The sequence below is a fragment of the Geotrypetes seraphini genome, chromosome 2 (assembly GCF_902459505.1).
Source record: "Geotrypetes seraphini chromosome 2, aGeoSer1.1, whole genome shotgun sequence".
Lineage (NCBI taxonomy): Eukaryota > Metazoa > Chordata > Amphibia > Gymnophiona > Dermophiidae > Geotrypetes > Geotrypetes seraphini.
Genome location: NC_047085.1, coordinates 33,443,818 through 33,463,002, shown reverse-complemented (window position 1 = coordinate 33,463,002; position 19,185 = coordinate 33,443,818). Strand labels below are relative to the sequence as shown.

Sequence of the window (19,185 nt, the reverse complement as noted above, 5' to 3'; positions counted from 1 at the left end):
AGTCGAGTCTCCTTCATTTGAAAGGAAGCTCTGGAATGAGATGGCCTAGGTTGAAGTTAAGAGTCGATAAGCTCCGGAGTAATTTAAGGAAATACTTTTTTACAGAAAGGGTGGTAGATGCATGGAACAATCTCCCGGAAGAGGTGGTGGAAACAGAGACTGTATCTGAATTCAAAAGGGCCTGGGATAGGCACATGGAATCTCTTAGAGAGAGGAAGATAGTGGTTACTGCGGATGGGCAGACTTGATGGGCCATTTGGCCTTTATCTTCCATTATGTTTCTATGTTTCTAGTTATTTATGGTATTCCTCCCCTCCCCCTCTTTGCTCTAGTTATTCAATTAAATTATCAACCTATTTAGAAGTGTATTGTGTTGTGATGGCATCTCAAGATAGTTTAAAACATCAGAACAGGCACTTCAGTATTCCTCTAAGAAACATAAGAAACAAGAACTACGGGCCGGATTCACTAACCTGCACGATTGGGCCCAGTCTGGGCCTGACCCAGGCACGTCCGATGAATTCACGAAAGTAAAATATGCAGATGGGGGCAATCGGAGGAATGCCTCCATGTGCCTGGATGGATAACACATGTGCAGACCATCGGAGCCACGATCTTTTTTTTTTTTTTTTTAGTAGTTTTGAGCCCTGCAGGTTAAAACCACAGGCTCGCAGGGTGGGGAAGGACAATGCAGGGCGGCAGGACTTCAGGGCAGAGAGCAGGACATTTGGAGCAGTGCAGGGCGGCAGGACATCGGGGAGATATGGGGCAGTGCAGGGCTGCAGGACTTCGGGACAGAGAGCAGGAGATTTGTGCTTGAATTGGGGCAGAGAGCAGGATATGCAATCGGAAACCACTGAATGACTGGTCCCCAGCAGTCGCTTTTGGAGTTGATTGGCCCATTTGGATCGGATTGATTATGTTGTGAATCGCTGCCTTCCCTACTTTTGAATGTCCCTCCCCTCATTTGCATGCATGGATTGGAGGATGGTTTGCATATTACAAGTTTCAAGTTTCAAGTTTATTAGTTGACTTGATAAATCGCTTAATCAAATATTCTAAGCGATGTACACTTTAAATTTAACAATTATTAAATATAAAAAACTAAAACAAACAATACAGTACATACAATTATTAAATAATGGGTAAGAACTCATGATTATTAACATTGATAAACATGGGAAAGAAGGGCTGAACTACAATTCATAAAGTAAAGAAGAAACATTGAGGGGAAACACAAAGGGAAATAATTAACACAGGTTTCATATAGAAAAACATAATACTAAAACTAAAATTATGATATAAAAGCATCTTTAAAAAGGAAGGTTTTAAGTTCAGTTTTAAATTTTCCAAGTTCTTTTTCCTCTCGTAAAAAAATAGGAAGGGCGTTCCATGTCTGTGGTGCAGTACATGAAAAAATAAATTGTCTCCTTGTATTGATAATTTTTAACGAAGGGACAGATAGCAGATTTTGTTCGCTAGAACGTAATATTCTTTTTGTAGAATAAGGAACAAGAAATCGATATAAAAATGCAGGGGTCTTGTTGATCAAAGTCTTAAAGATAATTAAACATAATTTATAAGTAATTCTGTAATTAACAGGGAGCCAATGAGCCTCTTTGAGGAGTGGTGTTACATGATCATATTTTTTTGCATTGGTTATTAATTTTATGGCTGTATTTTGTATGATTTGTAATCTTTTAATTTCATATAGTGCAATTCCTTTAAATAAGGAATTGCAATAATCAATTTTAGACATCACCAAAGAGTGAATAAGTATTGTAATTGATTTGGGACAAAGAAATTTTGAAATGGAACGAATTTTGCGTAACCTATAAAAGGTGATTTTTACAATGTTACTGATGTGATCATGGTAAGAAAGTTTAGTATCAAAAATTACCCCCAAAATTTTTGTATTTTTTACTAATTGTAGGGGTACATTAAGAATAGAAATAGGAGCAACAAGAGAAAAACTCTCTTTCCACGGAAATAGCATAACATTGGTTTTATTGATAGAGGTAAGTGAATCGAGCCGGAGGAGAATTTGGTCACTAAGGGGTCACAGACCGATCGGTACACAATTAGTTTGCTTAGTGAATCTAGCCCTACCTGTTGTCACATTTTGAACCCTCCTATGATGGCCATGGCAACCAGCTGAAAAACTGCAGTGGTGAGAGCAGTGGCAAAGTATCCATGAGTATGCTGTGGATTTTAGATGCTGGGGACAAGTCGGCAAAGGGAGATAAGCTAGTGCTGATACTGGGTCTGGGACATAGGGTCTTCAGAGAAGACGAGTGATCTTGGGGCTAAGAGAAAGAGGGCAAAGGGCCCAAAGATGAAATGCAAAAGCACAGGTTGGCCCAAGGTACAACAATCCCTTGAGTCAGCCTTGGGTGCATAAAGGAGATTAAAATTTCCAGAGATGTAATAGAAAGACTAGATGCAGAATAATGTAGAATACATTCTAAGAGACAAACCCATAATACAATTCAAGTATGCTTAGAAGAGACATCAGAGCAGGGAGGAAGATAACCCTAAATGAAGTAGAATCTATGGCAGTACACTAGTTACAAATAGAAAGTCTGATTAGTTGAAGTGCTTCTTATTTGTTGTAATCATTTTGTGGTGCAATGGTTAAAGCTACAGCCTCAGCTCCCTGAGGTTGTAGGTTCAACCCCCACGCTGCTCATTGTGACCCTGGGCAAGTCATTTAATCCCCCATTGCCCCAGGTACATTAGATAGATTATGAGCCCACTGGGACAGACAGGGAAAAATGCTTGAGTACCTGTAAACCGTTCTGAGCTCCCTTGGGAGAATGGTATAGAAAATTAAATAAATAAATAAATGAAGTCTATAGAGAAGCCATGGAACATAGGTGGTTGGTGACTCAGCTGTCTGGGAATGATAAAATGGGTAGGCAAGGGCAGGTGGAGCCTGGGTCCATAATTGTCTGACAACATGCATGAAGAACAGTCAGCAGAGTAGTTTCAAGTACGAGTACCTTTTATAAAGAATAAAGTGGCAAGAAAATTTAACAATGCAAACTTCAGTATACAGTATATCCTAAGCAACTTAATTAAAGCAGATCAAAAAATATGTACTTAGATGATGCCTAGTCCTCCACCGAGGCTTGCAGCCAGTCTGCTTCTCTACTCTCTCACATTTCACTCACCCTCAGCCATCAGATCTGTCTGCAAAACACTATACCCAAATTTTGTGCAGAAATATATTCAAAAGTTTACCATACCAATAACAGCACTTTCTTCTCTATCCATGTCTACTGTCCATTGTTTCTCGGAGTCCCTATCCTGTTCGCATTTCCCCTCTGTGTCTCTGTTCCTAGCCTTTTCTCCACTTTCAGCATCTGCCCTCTGTGTTCCTATCATCCCCTATTTTCAGTATCTCCTCTCTGTATTCACCTATTCTGAATTTCTCCCTACCCACCCTCTCCCTGTGATCAGGACTGACCCTGTATCCCTTGCTCCTGTGATTAGCATTTCTCTGTGCTCAGCATTGTCATGGAGTATCCAGCAGAACAGCACTAGCACACAAGCACCTCTTTCTTGTAGGCCCTGCATCTTATCTTTTCCTTTCCCTGTCTCCCCATGGTCCACTGACTCATGTATTTACCTTAATCGCTGCTAGTAGCAGCAATGCAGCAATTACAGCAGTCTGCTTTGCAGCTTCAGCCTTCCCTACCCACGGGTCCCACCTATGCAGAACAGGAAGTTGTTTACTAAATTTACTTTCATCATCTTTCTGCAGTAGTATTGCCTAGCTTCTGATCATTTTGTACTCCTTGTCTAAATGACAACATAAATCTTCAATGTCCAGTAATGTTTTTTCTCATTAGCTTTTGATTTGCCAGATCTTACAGAATTCAGGTTTTTGCATGAATTTGTGTTATCATGTTAGGCTTGCACAGTATGTAGTCCTTTCAAACTGAGTTTGGGGTTGTCAGGCCTCTTCCTGCCATTTAAGAGCTTGCATTAAACTGATTTCTGTGTGAATATTGGACATAAAATTGTTGGATGCCTTTTCCCAGTCAATGTTAAGAAGAAAAGTGAATTGCAAATATTTTGTTAGATATGGAGGGTTCCTCAGGGCACCTTGCCTTCACTGAACTGTTTTGTTTTTGCTGCATATTTTTAGGTGGCTTATTTCTGTACATATAATATTGTTCACTTTGTTTCATAGGATTCGGATTGCAGGAATCCGAGGAATTCAAGGAGTAGTTAGAAAAACAGTCAATGATGAACTCCGAGCAACCATATGGGAACCACAGCACATGGATAAAATTGTTCCTTCATTGCTCTTTAATATGCAGAAAATAGAAGACTCAGACAGGTTTGTGTCTTTGAGGTTTTTTATTTTTCCAGGAAATCAGAACATCTTTGAGTTTGATTTATCAGCTCTGCTAACATTGTTTCTATAGGAACTAGAAAGTCTTGGTTTTTTTTTTAATTGAAAACCAAAACAAAACTGAATAGTATCTGTAGTAAAATTGAAAGGAAGTGCTAGACTGGAAGGAAGAGGAAAGGTGTTAGTGGAGGGTTTTCTGAAGGTAATCAATCCATAAGACAGTCTTAAGAAATATATAGCAAAACATTTACGGCCTTCTACAAGTGATTCCCTCTGCTGCATCACTGATGATGTCATCAGTGATGTGGCAGAGGGAATCACCAGCAGAAGACCATGAACTGCGAAGCAGCCTGTTTACAGTGCTTCGGCTGCTGATGAGTGCTGGAGGGAGGTTTGTCGGTCTCGCGGTGGGACAGGCCCAGGGTGATGACGCTGAGGGCAGTCGTTCTCAAACTGCCAGTGGCTGCCCCGAAGCTTTCCCTCTGTGGCGATCTGCCTTGTCAGAAATGGGAAGTTGCAGCAGAGGGAAAACTTTGGGGCAGCCGCTGGCAGCTTGTGTGAGAACAGCTGCTGTTTTGGGGCCCTTCTATAAAGGAAAATTTGGGCTACTGGCAGAGCTGCACTCAAGTGGCTAAAGAGCTGCATGCGGCTCACGAGCTGCAATTTAGTGACCACTGGCCTAGATCTTTGTCTTCTCTGAGCAAACAATTTATGCTGCACTCCTGCTTTTTATTGCCTTCTGGGCTTTAAAATCAAAGTCAAAATGAAAGCTTTCACAAAGTGATTTTATTTTCCCTTCTATTCATTACATCTGAGCAGGTCCAGCTTAAGTTTCAAGTTTAGTTTCAAGTTTATTATAGATTTGATTAATCGCATATTCAAAATTCTAAGCGATGTACAAAACAGTAAAATTACAAATTTCAGGGGGAAACAAACCGATTAACCTGACGAACATATAATACAGAAGGATAAAATGGGGAAAGAAATACAAGTTATGATAGTAAATAAGACGAGTAAGGGAAAAAAACAATAGGAGGGGGGGAGAGTAGTGGGCTTCAAAAAAGTTAGGAAATAAGATTCAATTGAAGCTCCTAATCTATCTTTCTAGCTGTCAAATGCATCTTTAAAAAGAAAGCATTTTAACTTGCTCTTGAATCTGTCTAAATTGTGTTCTTCCCGAACGTAAATAGGGAGGGAATTCCATATTTGGGTGTCATGACATCACCGACCCATAAGTTAAGCTATATGATGCAGCTTGAACACTCTCCTCCCTCCTCTGATGCTGCTGCATGATCCTGACAGGATTCGAATTTATAAGTCAGCTTCCACGATGGGGAAGGGCCAGCATCAGCTTCAGTGTCAATGTCAGCATCAGAGGAGGGAAAGGCTGAGCAGAGTAGGTGAAATATATGGGTATATAGATCAACTTGTTGTACAAATGCGTTTTCAAGTTGTGTCTGAATTGCAGGTACAAAGAGGAGGACAGTATAATGGGAAGCATCTCCCGGCTTGGGCTGCCTGAAAGGATAACAGTTTTGTCACATATGTTTTTCTCAGTTTTCCTTAGAGGGAGGGAAAGGAAAAGATAGGGTGGGAGTTGCAAGTTGAAACGCTTCCATCATGTAATTTGGTAGAAAGCCAAGGAGGACTTTGTACATGAAGCAGCCGAATTTGAACAGTGGGAGTTGCAAGTTGAAACGCTTCCATCATGTAATTTGGTAGAAAGCCAAGGAGGACCTTGTACATGAAGCAGCCGAATTTGAACAATGGGTGGACCAGACAAGGCAGCTTGGGTGGAGGCCATGATCCAAAGGTTGCTGGATATTGCAGCCATAGAACTCATTCCAGAGCCCGACTCAGGCTCAGGCAGATACTCGATATACTTTATCGTGCTAAAGAGAGGTTCCGAAGGCTAGAGACCAATCCTGGATCTCAAGATGGTTAATTTGGCCCTTGATGTTCTCTTCTTCAGGATGGAAATGGTATGTTCTATGATTGCCTCGGTGGCTCCTGGAGAACTCCTAGCTTCCCTGGATTTGATGGAAGCCTAACTTCATATTCCCATTTTTCTGGAGCACAGGAAATATCTGAGGTTCCATGTTCTGCAGCAGCACTTCCAATTTGCGGTCTTACCCTTTGGGTTGGAGACAGCACCCAGGAACTTCACCAAGGTGATGGTAGTAGTGGCAGCCCACTTGCAGAAACTCAGAATTCAAGTCCATCTGTATCTAGATGACTGGCTCATTAGAGCCCATTCAATGTCTGAGGGGCATTAGGTGGTTCACCAGGCCATTCAGCTGCTTCAACACCTAGGCTGGGTGATCAGCTTTCAGAAGAGACAACTCGGTCTGATGCAGAACTTAGAACACCTGGGAGTACGATTTGGCACAGGACAGAACAAGGTGTTTTTGCCCAACTTGTACAAGGAGAAATTTTGCCAGCTACTACGTGCCTTCCTAGAGACTCTGGCTTTGGCAGCCTGGCAGTACCTGGGATCCATGATTGCGACTATAGATGTGGTTCCCTGAGTGAGGGCCTACTACGCCCACTGAAGGATACACTTATTTCCCACTGGAGTCTGCAGAGGGATCACTGCATGTTCGACTCCCTTGGATGGTAGAGGCTCGGAACAGTTTGGCCTGGTGGTTGAAGCCCCATCTCTGTCCCGGTGTCTTCTCCTCAGATCCCCACCTGGGTGATCCTAAAGACAGATACCAGCCTGTACCGCTGGGGTGATCTTTGCTCAGACAATCCTGTCCAGGGCTATTGGTCACTGTTCGAGAGAAAATAGTCGATCAATCGCCTGGAGCTTCGGGCAATTTGGTTGGCCTTCCTGCACTTCGAGCATCTTGTCCATAATGAGGCAGTGCATGTCTTCTCAGATAATGCCACAGAAGTGGCCTATGTCAATCAGGGAGGCACCAGGAGCTCGCCTCTGCACAAGGAAGCCCAGCTTCTCTTTCGTTGGGTGGAAAACCACCTCTTATCAATTTCTGTGGTGCACGTAGCTAGAGTGGACAACATACAGGCAGATTATCTTAGCCATCAGACTTTGAATCCAGGGGAATGGTCTCTGTCCTAGTCCCAGAGAGCCTTCAGCTGCATAGTGGAGCAGTGAGGTCGTCCAACATTCAAACTTATGACATAGGCAGCCAACAGAAAGGTGGATTGGTTCTTCAGCCACCTTCTTGAGCTAGGAAGCAAAGACTTGGAAACGCTGGGCAACCCTGGCCACTAGAGAATATGTCTTCCTTCCATGGCCCATGATAGGCTGTCTGCTGAGACAGATCTAGGCGCACAGAGGTCAGGTGATTCTTGTGGCACCCAACTGGCTGAAGCGGCCATGGTATGTAGTCCTGGTTTGCTTACAGCTGGATCAGGAGCTCAGGCTTCCCTGTCATCCTCGACTCCATACACAGGACCTTATTGTGCTCCAGGATCCTGACCACTTTGGGCTTATGGTCTGGCTCTTGAATGTGTGGTCTTAGTCCTCAGAGGCTACTCTTGATGGTTACTCTCTTGCTCAGCAAAAATAAGTCAACTGTAAAGATTTGGAGATGTCAATTGTAAAGATTTGGAGATGTTATCTTGGTGCGTCCAGAAGAATGAGAATCTGACCTTACCGTCAGTACCACTGATTTTCGCGTTCCTTCAAAATGGGCTGGAAAAGAGTCTGGCTGTAGGCTCTCTTGAGGGTTCAGATTTCTGGTCTTTCTTGTTTTGGTCCTAAGTCTCTGAGAGGCTGTTTGGCCACACATCTAGATGTTGTCAGGTTTCTTAGGGGTGCCTTGCGACTTCGTCCTCTGCTGCAGCTGGTTCTCCGGTCGCTGGCTCGTCCGACCTGTGAGCTTCTTGTGAAAGATTTATGAACATAGACATTAATGTTTAGATAGTATCATACACTTTTGACTTTAAAGGTAGGGAGGAGTGAGCATATATGATTAAAAAACAAAGCACAGGATGCAGACCTGAAATGATACCTAGATCAGTGGTTCCCAACCCTGTCCTGGAGTAACACCAGGCCAATTGGGTTTTCAGGCTAGCCCTAATGAATATGCATGAAGCAAATTTGCATGCCTATCACTTCCATCATATGCAAATCTCTCTCATGCATATTCATTAGGGCTAGCCTGAAAACCCGATTGGCCTGGTGTTCCTCCAGGACAGGGTTGGGAATCACTGACCTAGATCATAGGAGGTTCTATGATCTGAGTTATTAAAATTTATGACATGCTCATTCCCCATAGTACATTTAATGTTTAATGAGAATTTTTAGAAAATCAAAGTGTAGTGTGTTAAAGATTTTGATAAACACTTACAAATTTCTTGAAAGGAACAATGTTCCGTGCATTATGATGCAACTATGAAATATATATTCATATATTTTTTATGATCACCTCTTTTCCTATACCAACCTTTTGATAAGGGTAAGAGATGTTAGTTTGAGAGCCTATGTCTGACTATTCACTATTTGGGTTTCTGACAAGTACTTGTGATCATGATTGGCCGCTGTTGGAAATAATAATAACTTTAATAATAATAACTTTATTTTTCTATACCGCCACAATCTAACCACTTCTCAGCGGTTTCCATCACAGAGCTGGACAGTCAGCGAAACACAAAATACAGATGGCAGAAGTTCAAGGTTTTTCTTGAGAATTATCAAAATAGAATTATTACAGTGTTAAATGATTAATACAGTTTCTATTTAGGAAATAAATCTGTCGAATAGTACAGCTTTAATTTCTTTTTGAAAAGCACCATAAGTCAACTTGGCTCCATTAATGTAATTACCAAACCAGGACTGCTGTTTACTTGCTTGAAACATAAAAGTCCTGTCCAAAAATAGGATACTGGGTTAGATGGACCATTGTTCTGACCCTGTATGGTGGTTATTATGTTCTTAACTCCTTGATGGCTCCTTCATGACTTCTTTGCCTTAATCTGGGGTCAACATCTCTTCTGTGTATCCACACTAAATCTGCTTGTCTCCCAGCTTTTTAATGTCCTGGTGAATATCTGTAGAAAAAGCAATGGCAAATGTGCCAAAGGCAAAGTAAATGGCAGAAAAACTGAAATGCATAATGGTTGCATGTGCAGTTTCTCTACAGAGCAATGTATAGATTTCAGCCATCTGTGGTGTTTGTCCACACTCTGTAAACGATCTTTGGTTGCATCATATTTCATTGCTGTTGATAGGCCATGCGAATACTAGATGTCGCAGAAGAATATCATGTTTTGTCTTTCATTGCTAGTCCTTATTGTTAAAAGCTGTCTTCAAGCGAGAAGGCTCAGGTTAGCCAAGACCAGCACACTATAGGGAACTGAACATACTATCTTTGACCTTTCACACACAATAGCATGGCAGAAACTGCTATGTGACAAGTCTACAGTGCTTTGTAATAGAAGCTATTAGTTTGGTTCAGATCTAATATGTACACACCAAAAAAGGTTGGCCAGACGGTGTTATATAGGTGGTAAACTTTTTTTTTTAAGGAAATTTGTTTATCCATAGATAGAGTAGATTACTGTAAAAACGTTTTGTTATTTATTATGAAAGTATTAAGTGTGTGCAAGCCAAATATTTTCGTGTGTATTTTCTCCTGTCATTTATGGGATTTTTTTTTTCATTTTTCCCCATTTTGGGGGCAGTGTCCATTTAATAGTGTGTCCATGTTTTTCAGTGCACATTCTTAGAGGTGCAGAAGGTATTTGATGCCCAGAATTAAGAGGCCTTGCAGTAAAAGATGAACCCAAAATAAGTCTGAGAATATATCAAGTCTTAAAATTAGAATACTTGTGCTTCTGCCCCCAAAGGTGAAAAGGGGAGTAGAAGAAATGACTAATATTACATTTGCTTATTATAAAATGATTATACGATAGTACATCTAAATACTACAGCCATCTCTGTACACAAACAATTCAGTAATTGTTGGTTTGCTTCTAGTAAAGGAAAATACCAATAGGTATTTTTTCTCTTTTTTTTTCTCTTGGTATTATCCCTAGATATAATTTAGGAGAAAAGTAGAAGAGAGTCCTTGAAGAGTAGGAGTAGGAAACATATTGCATTGACAGATGGATTCAAAGTACTTTGTGAAACAAGCAGACTTTTTCCAAATTTAATGTGGAAGGAATTTTCTCCTGACATTAATAGTAAGGAAGCAGGTGACTATGTAAGGGTTATTTGTTAACCTATTAATTGTCGGTTCTTTTAATGATGTATTTTGTGATCATTTTCTGAAGTTGGAATTGTTATAAATAGCATATTATCTCTTGAACAACAGTTTTGTTTATTGGTATACAGCAATCAGCAGAGCTCTATGTAAGTGAATAGCTGATGTAGCTTTAGCTGTGTCTCATGACCATACCATCAACATTAGAGTTATTTATAGGATGAGAATTAATAAAATGCATTAGTGAACTAAGGGCTCCTTTTACAAAAGCGTACTAGCAATTTTAGCGCGCGCTAGCCGCTACCGTCTCCTTTTAAGCAGGCAGTAATTTTTTGGCTAGCGTGCGCTAATCTTGTGCGTGCGCTAAAAACGCTAGCGCACTTTAGTAAAAGGAGCCCTAAGTATACTATTAGGTTCACAGGCAGTATGATCATTTTACCATAGACTATATAACTTGTTGGATAGAAGCAAAGCAAACTTTCTACATGCTAGAATAAATGTAGGGCAGTATTTCTTGAAATGTTGTCAAAGCAAATGTCTTCACTTTTTCTTGAAGTGTCTTTTTATTTATAATTTTGGAACTTGATGGAATACCTTAATAAGTTCCTCAATTTTCTCTTAATCTAAAGGCTCCTTTTACTATGCTGCGGTAGTGTTTTTAGCACGCGCTCCAGATTAGCGCGCGCTAAGCCCCGCGCTACGTGGGGAAACAAGGGAGGCGTTAGCATCTAGCATCTAGCATGTGAACTCGTAGGCCTTGAGCATGCTCAGATGCTCAAGGCCCAGCAGACGAGGAGTCCGATCTTCTAGAATGCCCAGATGAGGGTAAGAAGCGGCGGGGGGGGGGGGTGCCCAATTTTGTCGGGGGGGATGTCGGATCGTGTCGGGGGGGTGCCCAATCGTGGCGGGGGGGAGTGCCGGTTCGAGGCGGGGGTGTGCTGGATCACAGGGGGGGGTGCCTGATCGCAGAGGGGGGTGCCTGATAGCAGGGGGGGCCTTCGAGAGGAGCAATGCCGGTTCTCGGGGGGGGGGGGGAACGCATCAAAGCGAGTTTCCATTATTTCCTATGGGGAAACTCGCTTTGATAAATGAGCATTTTGGATTACGAGCATGCTCCTGGAACGGATTATACTCGGAATCCAAGGTACTACTGTACTTAAGATTTTCTGATGTGTTTTTCTTTCTTTTTTTTATATTGACTTTATAAATAGCAAGAGATTGGAGGAGGAATGCTTGTTTGGTATATTTAAATGAGCTTTGTTGTCATGTGTTTTCTATTGTTGTTGCGTGGCTCAATAAAAACTTCTTTACAATAAATAGCAACAGGGAAAATAACAGCAGATAAAGACCATATGACCTATTGTCATCATGTGATCAGGTTGAGCGGTCATCGCCCATCTCAAATCCACCCCAATAACATGGTTACATACACACACATCATTCATATTTTCTTAAAATCCATGACCAGGTCTTCCCAACTCCTCCTGGCCATTCTTCCTGGGTCCTTCCCAAACTCCACAGTTCTCCCTGGATCCTCCCTGGACTCCAAGTCCAACAGAATGATCGCTTTGTGGGAGTCAATCAAAGAGAAAAGATGAGGAAAACTCATAATAGGTGTGCTCCTTCTTCACGTAAATGTGCCGGTGCACGTTTTTCGACAATTACAGGCTGCCATCCGAGAATGTGGGTTTCAGCAGCTGAACCATCCACCCTACATTCTTGACCTGGCTTCCTCGGATTATTTCCTGTTCCAAATTTTGAATAAATTTCTCCGTGGACAGTGATTTTCAAATGGTGAACATGTCAAGGAAGCTGTGATGTCCTGATTTGGAGGTCAAACAAGAATTCTTTTCAAAGGAGTTAGTCATTGAAGGAAAAGTGGATGAAGTCAGCTGCATGACTCATATTCCGGGAGAGCCACTTTACTCACGTTACCCCTCTCCTAAAGTCACTTCATTGGCTTCCCATCTGTTTTAGAATACAAGTCAAACTCCTCTGACTTACCTACAAATGCATTCACTCAGCTGCCCCTCGCTATCTCTCTTCACTTATCTCCCCCTATGATCCCCCCTCTCCCCCTCCCCCGGTGAGCTCCACTAAACTGGTAAGTCCCTCCTTTCTGTGCCCTTCTCTTCGGCTGCCAACTCTAGACTCTGTTCCTTCTGCCTTTCTGCTCCATATGCTTGGAATAAGTTACCCGAATCCCTACGGCGGGTTTCGTCTCTGGCAGTGTTCAAGGCCTAATTAAAAACCCACCTCTTTGAGAGTGCTTTTAACCCCTAACTCCTCTCACTTTGGGTTCTGCATCCCCAACCCTATATGTCATGTCTGTCTGTCCAAGTTAGATTGTAAGCTCTTCCGAGCAGGGATCGTCTATAAATGTCAAAATGTACAGCGCTGTGTACCTCTTTCAGCGCTATATAAGAGAAAAATAGTAGTAATAGTAGTAGTAGAAGTGTATGGAGCTATCAGGGAACTATATTGAAAAACAAAAAATTTTTAAAAACTCTTTTCTTTCCTGCTGAGATAGATAAATTATTGAAAGTCCCTTGTATAAACCACAAGTGAACAACAGTCAAAAGTTTCTTTAAACATAAGCAGTTAAGATCTGTGCAGTCATTGTTTGAATAGTTTCTTTTTGCTATATTAACTCAATATATCATGTTGTCTTATCTTGATTGCTGTAACGCCTTGTATGTTGGAATTATGGCCAACTTGTGGAACATATTGTAGTTAGAAATGAATATGGCTGCTCGTCTTATTTTTGGGACATCTGGATTCGAGCACTTCTTAGAAAGCTTCACTGGCTCCCGATTCATGAGAGAATATGTTTAAAATTTCTTGTTTTGTTTTCAAAGATTTTCATGGGAACATTCCTGATGAACTGGTCTTACTTTTCTTTCCTGGTAAACTAGATCAAAGATTGTCCCAGAACTTTGATTTATTGTTTACTTCTTTTAAAGCTGTTCATTAAACCCCCCCCCCCCAAAAAAAAAAAAAAACAACAACTTTAGAATGGTCTTTTTCTTATGATGCTGCAACTATTTGTAATGCTGTCCTGACTAAGCATAGAATTATTGATTATTTTGTTCTGTTTTTATGTATCCTTAAGCCATTTTATTGTGGCAGCTCTTTGTCTTGAATTAGTTCTTCTATTTTTTTATTGTTCTATTTTGTAATTTAGCTAACGTGTTCCTGTTAAAATTGTAAACGGCTTGGGGAGTAAAAATCCAAAGGAGCTCTATATGCTTGGGGGTGAGAAACTTATAAGCATGGACGGGGAGAGGAACCTTGGCATGATAGTGTCTGAGGATCCCAAGGCTACAAAAAAAATGACAATAGCCAGAAGGATGCTAAGAAGAAAGAGAGAGGAATCACCAGCAGAAAAAGGGAGGAGTTAATGCCTCTATGCAAGATGTTGGTGAGGCCCCACCTGGAATTTTGTGTTCAGTTCTGGAGGCCATACCTTACTAAGGATGTAAGAAGACTTGAAGCTGTCAAGAGGAAGACTATGAAAATGATATCCGGATTGTGCCTAGAAACATAAAAGAAGAGGCTTGAATACCTGAATATGTATACCCTGGAGCAGTGGTCGGCAAACTGCGGCTTGCAAGACGCATTCCGATCTTTATCCATTTGAGTGCGGCTCTGCCAGTAGCCAAAATTTTCCTTTACAGAAAGGCCCCGACACAGCAGTTGTTCTCAAAAGTTGCCGGTGGCTGCCCCGAAGTTTTCCCTCTGCCGCAACTTCCCGTTTCTGACAGGGGAGATCGCCACAGAGGGAAAGCTTTGGGGCAGCCGCCGGCAGTTTGAGAACGGCTGCCATCAGGGCTGGATCGCAGCAGTAATCACCCTTCTCCCCCCCAGCGTCATCGTTCCGGCCCCCCTCCCCCAGCATCATCATTCCGGGCCCTCCTCGTCGACCATCCCACTTGTCAGCAGCCGCAGAACTCTAAACTTTTTATGTATGTTCATCGCTTTGAAGTAAGATTAAGCGATTAATCAAAATTTTAATAAACTTGAAACTTGCTTCGCAGTTCGCGGCCTTCTGCTGGTGATTCCCTCTGCCACGTCACTAATGACATCACGGGAATCACTTACAGAAGGCTGCGAACTGCGAAGCAGCCTGTTTAGAGTGCTGCGGCTGCCGACGAGTGCTGGAGGGAGGTTTGTCAGCTGTCTCACAGTGGGTCAGCAGGGTTCGCATGGGAGGGAGAGTTAAATGTTCCTTTTCAGAGGGGTCCGGCTACAGGGAGAGAAGCAGTCTGCCCTGGGTGCTCCAAGGCCTGGCATCTTTAACTTCTTCAGGCAGCAACAGCGTTTACAATTAGCTGCTGTTGCCAGCTTTGGGCCTTTCTCTCTGCTGAATCCTGCCTAGTTCCTGTTTCCATGAAGGCAGGACCCAACAGAGAAGAAGGCCCAAAGCTGGCAACAGCAGCAAATTGTGAATGCTGCTGCTGCCTGAAGAAGTTTATGACACCAGGCCTTGGAGCACCCGCATAGGGGCTGTACTGCCGATCAGGGATGGGGTGACATAAGGAGGAAAGGGAGCAGAGAGGGAGAGAATGGAGGGAAAGGAATGAATGAAAGGAGATGCCAGGGTTTGGAGGGAAGGGAGAGAGGAAGCGATGCCAGGGCATGGAGGGAAGAGAGGGAGGGAGGAAGGTATGCCAGACCAAGGGAAAAGGAAGGAGGAGATGTCAGAGCATGGATGGGGAGGGAGAGATGAAAGGAAAAGAGAGAGATGCCACGGAATCAGGAAGGGAAGGAGACAGATGCCAGACTGTGGGGGTGGGAAGGAAAGGAGAAGAGAGAGATGCCATAGCATAGGGGAGGGGGTGGTGACAGAGAAAAATGGAGAGGTGGCAGAGCTGAAATGAATCATGTACAAAGGAGAGAAGGGGCACAAGATAGACAGTTTATGGAAGGAGCATAGAAAGAAGGAATATGTCATATGGAACGGGAAGAGGGCGGACAGTGTAGCAGGGGCAGAGAGAGAGAGCAGATATGGAAGGAGGTGATGCTGCATGGAAGACACAGAGAGGAGAGATGCTGGCCAGAAAGAAGTGATTGAAGACAAGATGATTAAAGTGGAAACTACAAAAGGTAGAAAAAGATTTTTGTCAATAAATAAGATTATTATTATGTTGTCTGGTTTTATTTAATGTTAGTAACTAGTTTAAACCAACTCCTAAAAACATGATTCTTGAAAAGAAATTTGGCTCTCAAAAGAAATCTTTATCGTTGTACTGCTGATCTTTGGCTCTTTTGACTAATATGTTTGCCTACCACTGCCCTAGAGCAGTGGTCTCAAACTCGTGGCCCGGGAGCCACTTGCGGCCCGCCAGGTACTATTTTGAGGCCCTCGGTATGTTTATCATAATCACAAAAGTAAAATAAAATAGTTTCTTGATCAAGAAATTCCTAAAACAGAAATAACAACACGACCTCTAAAAGCCCTTAAGATCTTAATATTACCTCTCTAGCTATTCACTACAATTCACATAATTCTGTTATTCTGTAATTCGGAAATTCTGTAATTCAATGTAATTCTGTCCTTAAACTAACCTTTTGTAATTCTGTAATTCGGTAATTCTGTAATTCAATGTAATTCTGTCCTTAAACTAACCTTTTGTAATCCGCCTTGAACCGCAAGGTAATGGCGGAATAGAAATCCCTAATGTAATGTAATGTAATGTAATATGTCTCTTTAGCTATAAATTACAATATTATTATTAAGCCTTAGCCAAAAGGAAAGATTTATAAACTATAAAGAGTTTTACCTCATGCAGAATTGTCATTTCTTTAATAAGACATTAACTATTTTTTCTGAGGCCCTCCAAGTACCTAAAAATCCAAAATGTGGCCCTGCAAAGGGTTTGAGTTTGAGACCACTGCCCTAGAGGAAAGAAGGGATAGAGGAAATATGATACAAGCATTTAAATACTTAAAGGGTATTAATTTACAAACAAGTATTTTCCAGAGACGGAGAAATGGTAACACTAGATGACATAAAATAAGATTGTGGGATAGTAGGGGGAAGTCAGAGGTTGAGGATGTCTGGACTGCCCTCCCCGTAGAGATGGTTGTAGCAAAAACAGTGATGGAGTTCAAAAATGTGTGAGATAGACAGTAATTTCTAGGGTTCACTTTAAGTATGCCTGCCTAATATTCAAGATCTTGCATGGCACTCTTCCTCCTCTAATTCCACTATCTTGGAATTCTGTAAGACCTGATGCTACCAGATCCATCCAAAAACTTAAACTATCTTTCCCCTCGTTAAAAAGCATTATCTATGCTGGAAAATTAGGGAAATCTCTTTTCTTCAAAATCACTGAGCTTTGGAATAACCTTCCTACCCAGCTGGGTTCCTTCCAATTATTCCGAAAACATCTGAAAACTTGGCTATTCTCAGAAATGTAAATTTCACTGCTCTCCTTATAATCACTAATTCTTATGTTTTTTTCCTTATTTTAAAGTTTGTGTAAACCATGCCGAGCTCTATCTTTATAGAGAGGATGCGATATATAAGCTTAAGGTTTAGCTTAGTTTAAAGCAGGGGTGTCAAAGTCCCTCCTTGAGACCCCTGATCTAGAGCTATAACTTCATTATGATGAGCAGGAGTGTGGGTGATGCTTAAATGACAGCCCCAGTACTGAACCAATACTGAATGGACTTCTGTAGTCTGGGTCCAGCAGTGGGGCTGATGCTGGGCGGACTTCTATGGCCTGGGTCCCATGTGTGGCAATATGGGTAAAGAGCAAGAAAGCACATTTTTATCACATTCACATAGTCTGGGTACAGGTCTTGTCTATTTTAAGGGAGAGGGGAAAAAACATCTTATGGTAGAACTTAGCAAGTAAAATGAATAATTACTAGATTGTTGGTTTAACATTGCCTCAAAAATGGATGTGACTATTGGCAGACTGGATGGACCACACAAGTTTTTATCTGCCATCATGTTCGACTTTGTGTTATTATGTTCAAGTCCTAATTCTAGGGTATAAAAGTGCAATTAATAAAATTGAATACATGAATAGAATAGAATACATGTAGTTTTTTCTCTAACTATCTTATACTCGAAACCATCCTAAATTTCTGCTAAAAGTAGTATCACTGTTTATGCTGTCAATAAATTTACTAGTCTTCTATTTTAAACCACACATGGTCCTCACATATCTTTACAACATATTAATTCCTGGATCAAGTATTTAGGACAGACAATGCTATCAGAGGAGTATCTGTAAAGAAGTTTTTTTGCAAAACGGGGAGGGGGGGGAGGTGCGCAGCGGCTTAAAGCCTCTCAAAATTAAATGCATCTGAAGTTGTTGAAAATGTGTCAGTGCTAACCATGGCCCGCTTCCAAAATTTCCTATTTCAGAGCTTTTTTTTTTTCCAGCGACAGGCATGTATTAAAGCAATGCAATGCTTAGCTGGAGGGAACCCATTTGTGTGAGTGATTTGTTCTGCTTGTCAGTGGAGAAAGCAAAGGTGCTTGCGTTTTAATGATGTTTTCTGTAAACAACAGGATGGATCAGATACACTATCCCTCCCATCTCACAGAGCTGATGTTAAGCTGTTGATTAGCTGAGAGCTACTCCATCCCAATGCTATTTGATGGCATTGCTCACTTGTATGTCTCAATTACCCTGCTGTCTATGGAAAACATCAGTTATATGTAAGCAATTTTGCTTTCCTGAATATTATACCATATGCACTTATAATATATTTTGTATTTTGTCCAAATATGCTGAATTTGGACATTTCCATATTTGAATGTCATCTTATATGTGTATTACAGATTCATATATAGTGCTGTCAAACTGGGTTCTTACTCTCTCCTTGAATTTTAGGTCACATATCTCATATTCAAATTGCCAATATTTATTTTTAATGCTGCTTGCACAATGCTTTTTAAGTGGTTTTACATAAAAATCATTACTGTGTAAGCATATATATAATTTTTTATTTTTTTTTAAAGACCTTATAGCATATTAACTCCTACTTGCTATGTAGTTTTGCATAGAAAAGGAAAGAAGAAAATATAGAAGCAGAGGATATGAATCAAGTGTGTACATGAGCAGATAGTTTTCACATTATCTACAGCTATGCAAGATTATTTGTCTTGCCTGTTCTATTTACAGTAAAACCTTGGATTGCAAGTAACTTGGTTTGCAAGTGTTTTGCAAGACAAGCAAAACATTTTATTAAATTTTAACTTGATATACAAGCAATGTCTTTCGATACAAGTACATACAGTAAACACACATCACAATTGAGCCGATGGTTCTTTTTTCTCTGACACTGCGGGAGTGTAGTGACTGCTCTAAACAAGCAAAGTCTTGCAATACGAGTACATACATCATCACAATTGAGCCGATGGTTCTTTTCTCTCTGACACTGCGGGAGTGTAGTGACTGTTCTAAATGAGTGAGGTCTTGCAATACAAGTATGTATAGTATTTTGTATTAAAATTTTTGGGTTGTGGAACGAAATTTGCTTTCATATACAAGTGTTTTGGATTACAAGCATGGTTTCGGAACGAATTATGCTCGTAAACCAAGGTTTTACTGTATTTCTTTTAGTCAGACTTTACTGGTGACAGGGAGGAGTGTGTGGCGCAGTGGTTGGATCTACAGCCTCAGCACC

The 19,185-nt window shown here is 41.3% G+C and overlaps 1 protein-coding gene across 2 annotated transcripts in view; it reads left to right on the top strand.

The window, feature by feature from the left end:
* Positions 1-19,185, top strand: part of EFR3A (EFR3 homolog A) — a 325,895-nt gene that overhangs the window by 123,838 nt on the left and 182,872 nt on the right. For both annotated transcript variants that reach the window (XM_033933620.1, XM_033933619.1), the window contains exon 7: positions 4,199-4,348. In XM_033933620.1, the coding sequence (XP_033789511.1) occupies positions 4,199-4,348 (150 nt within the window). The remainder of the gene's footprint in view (positions 1-4,198; positions 4,349-19,185) is intronic.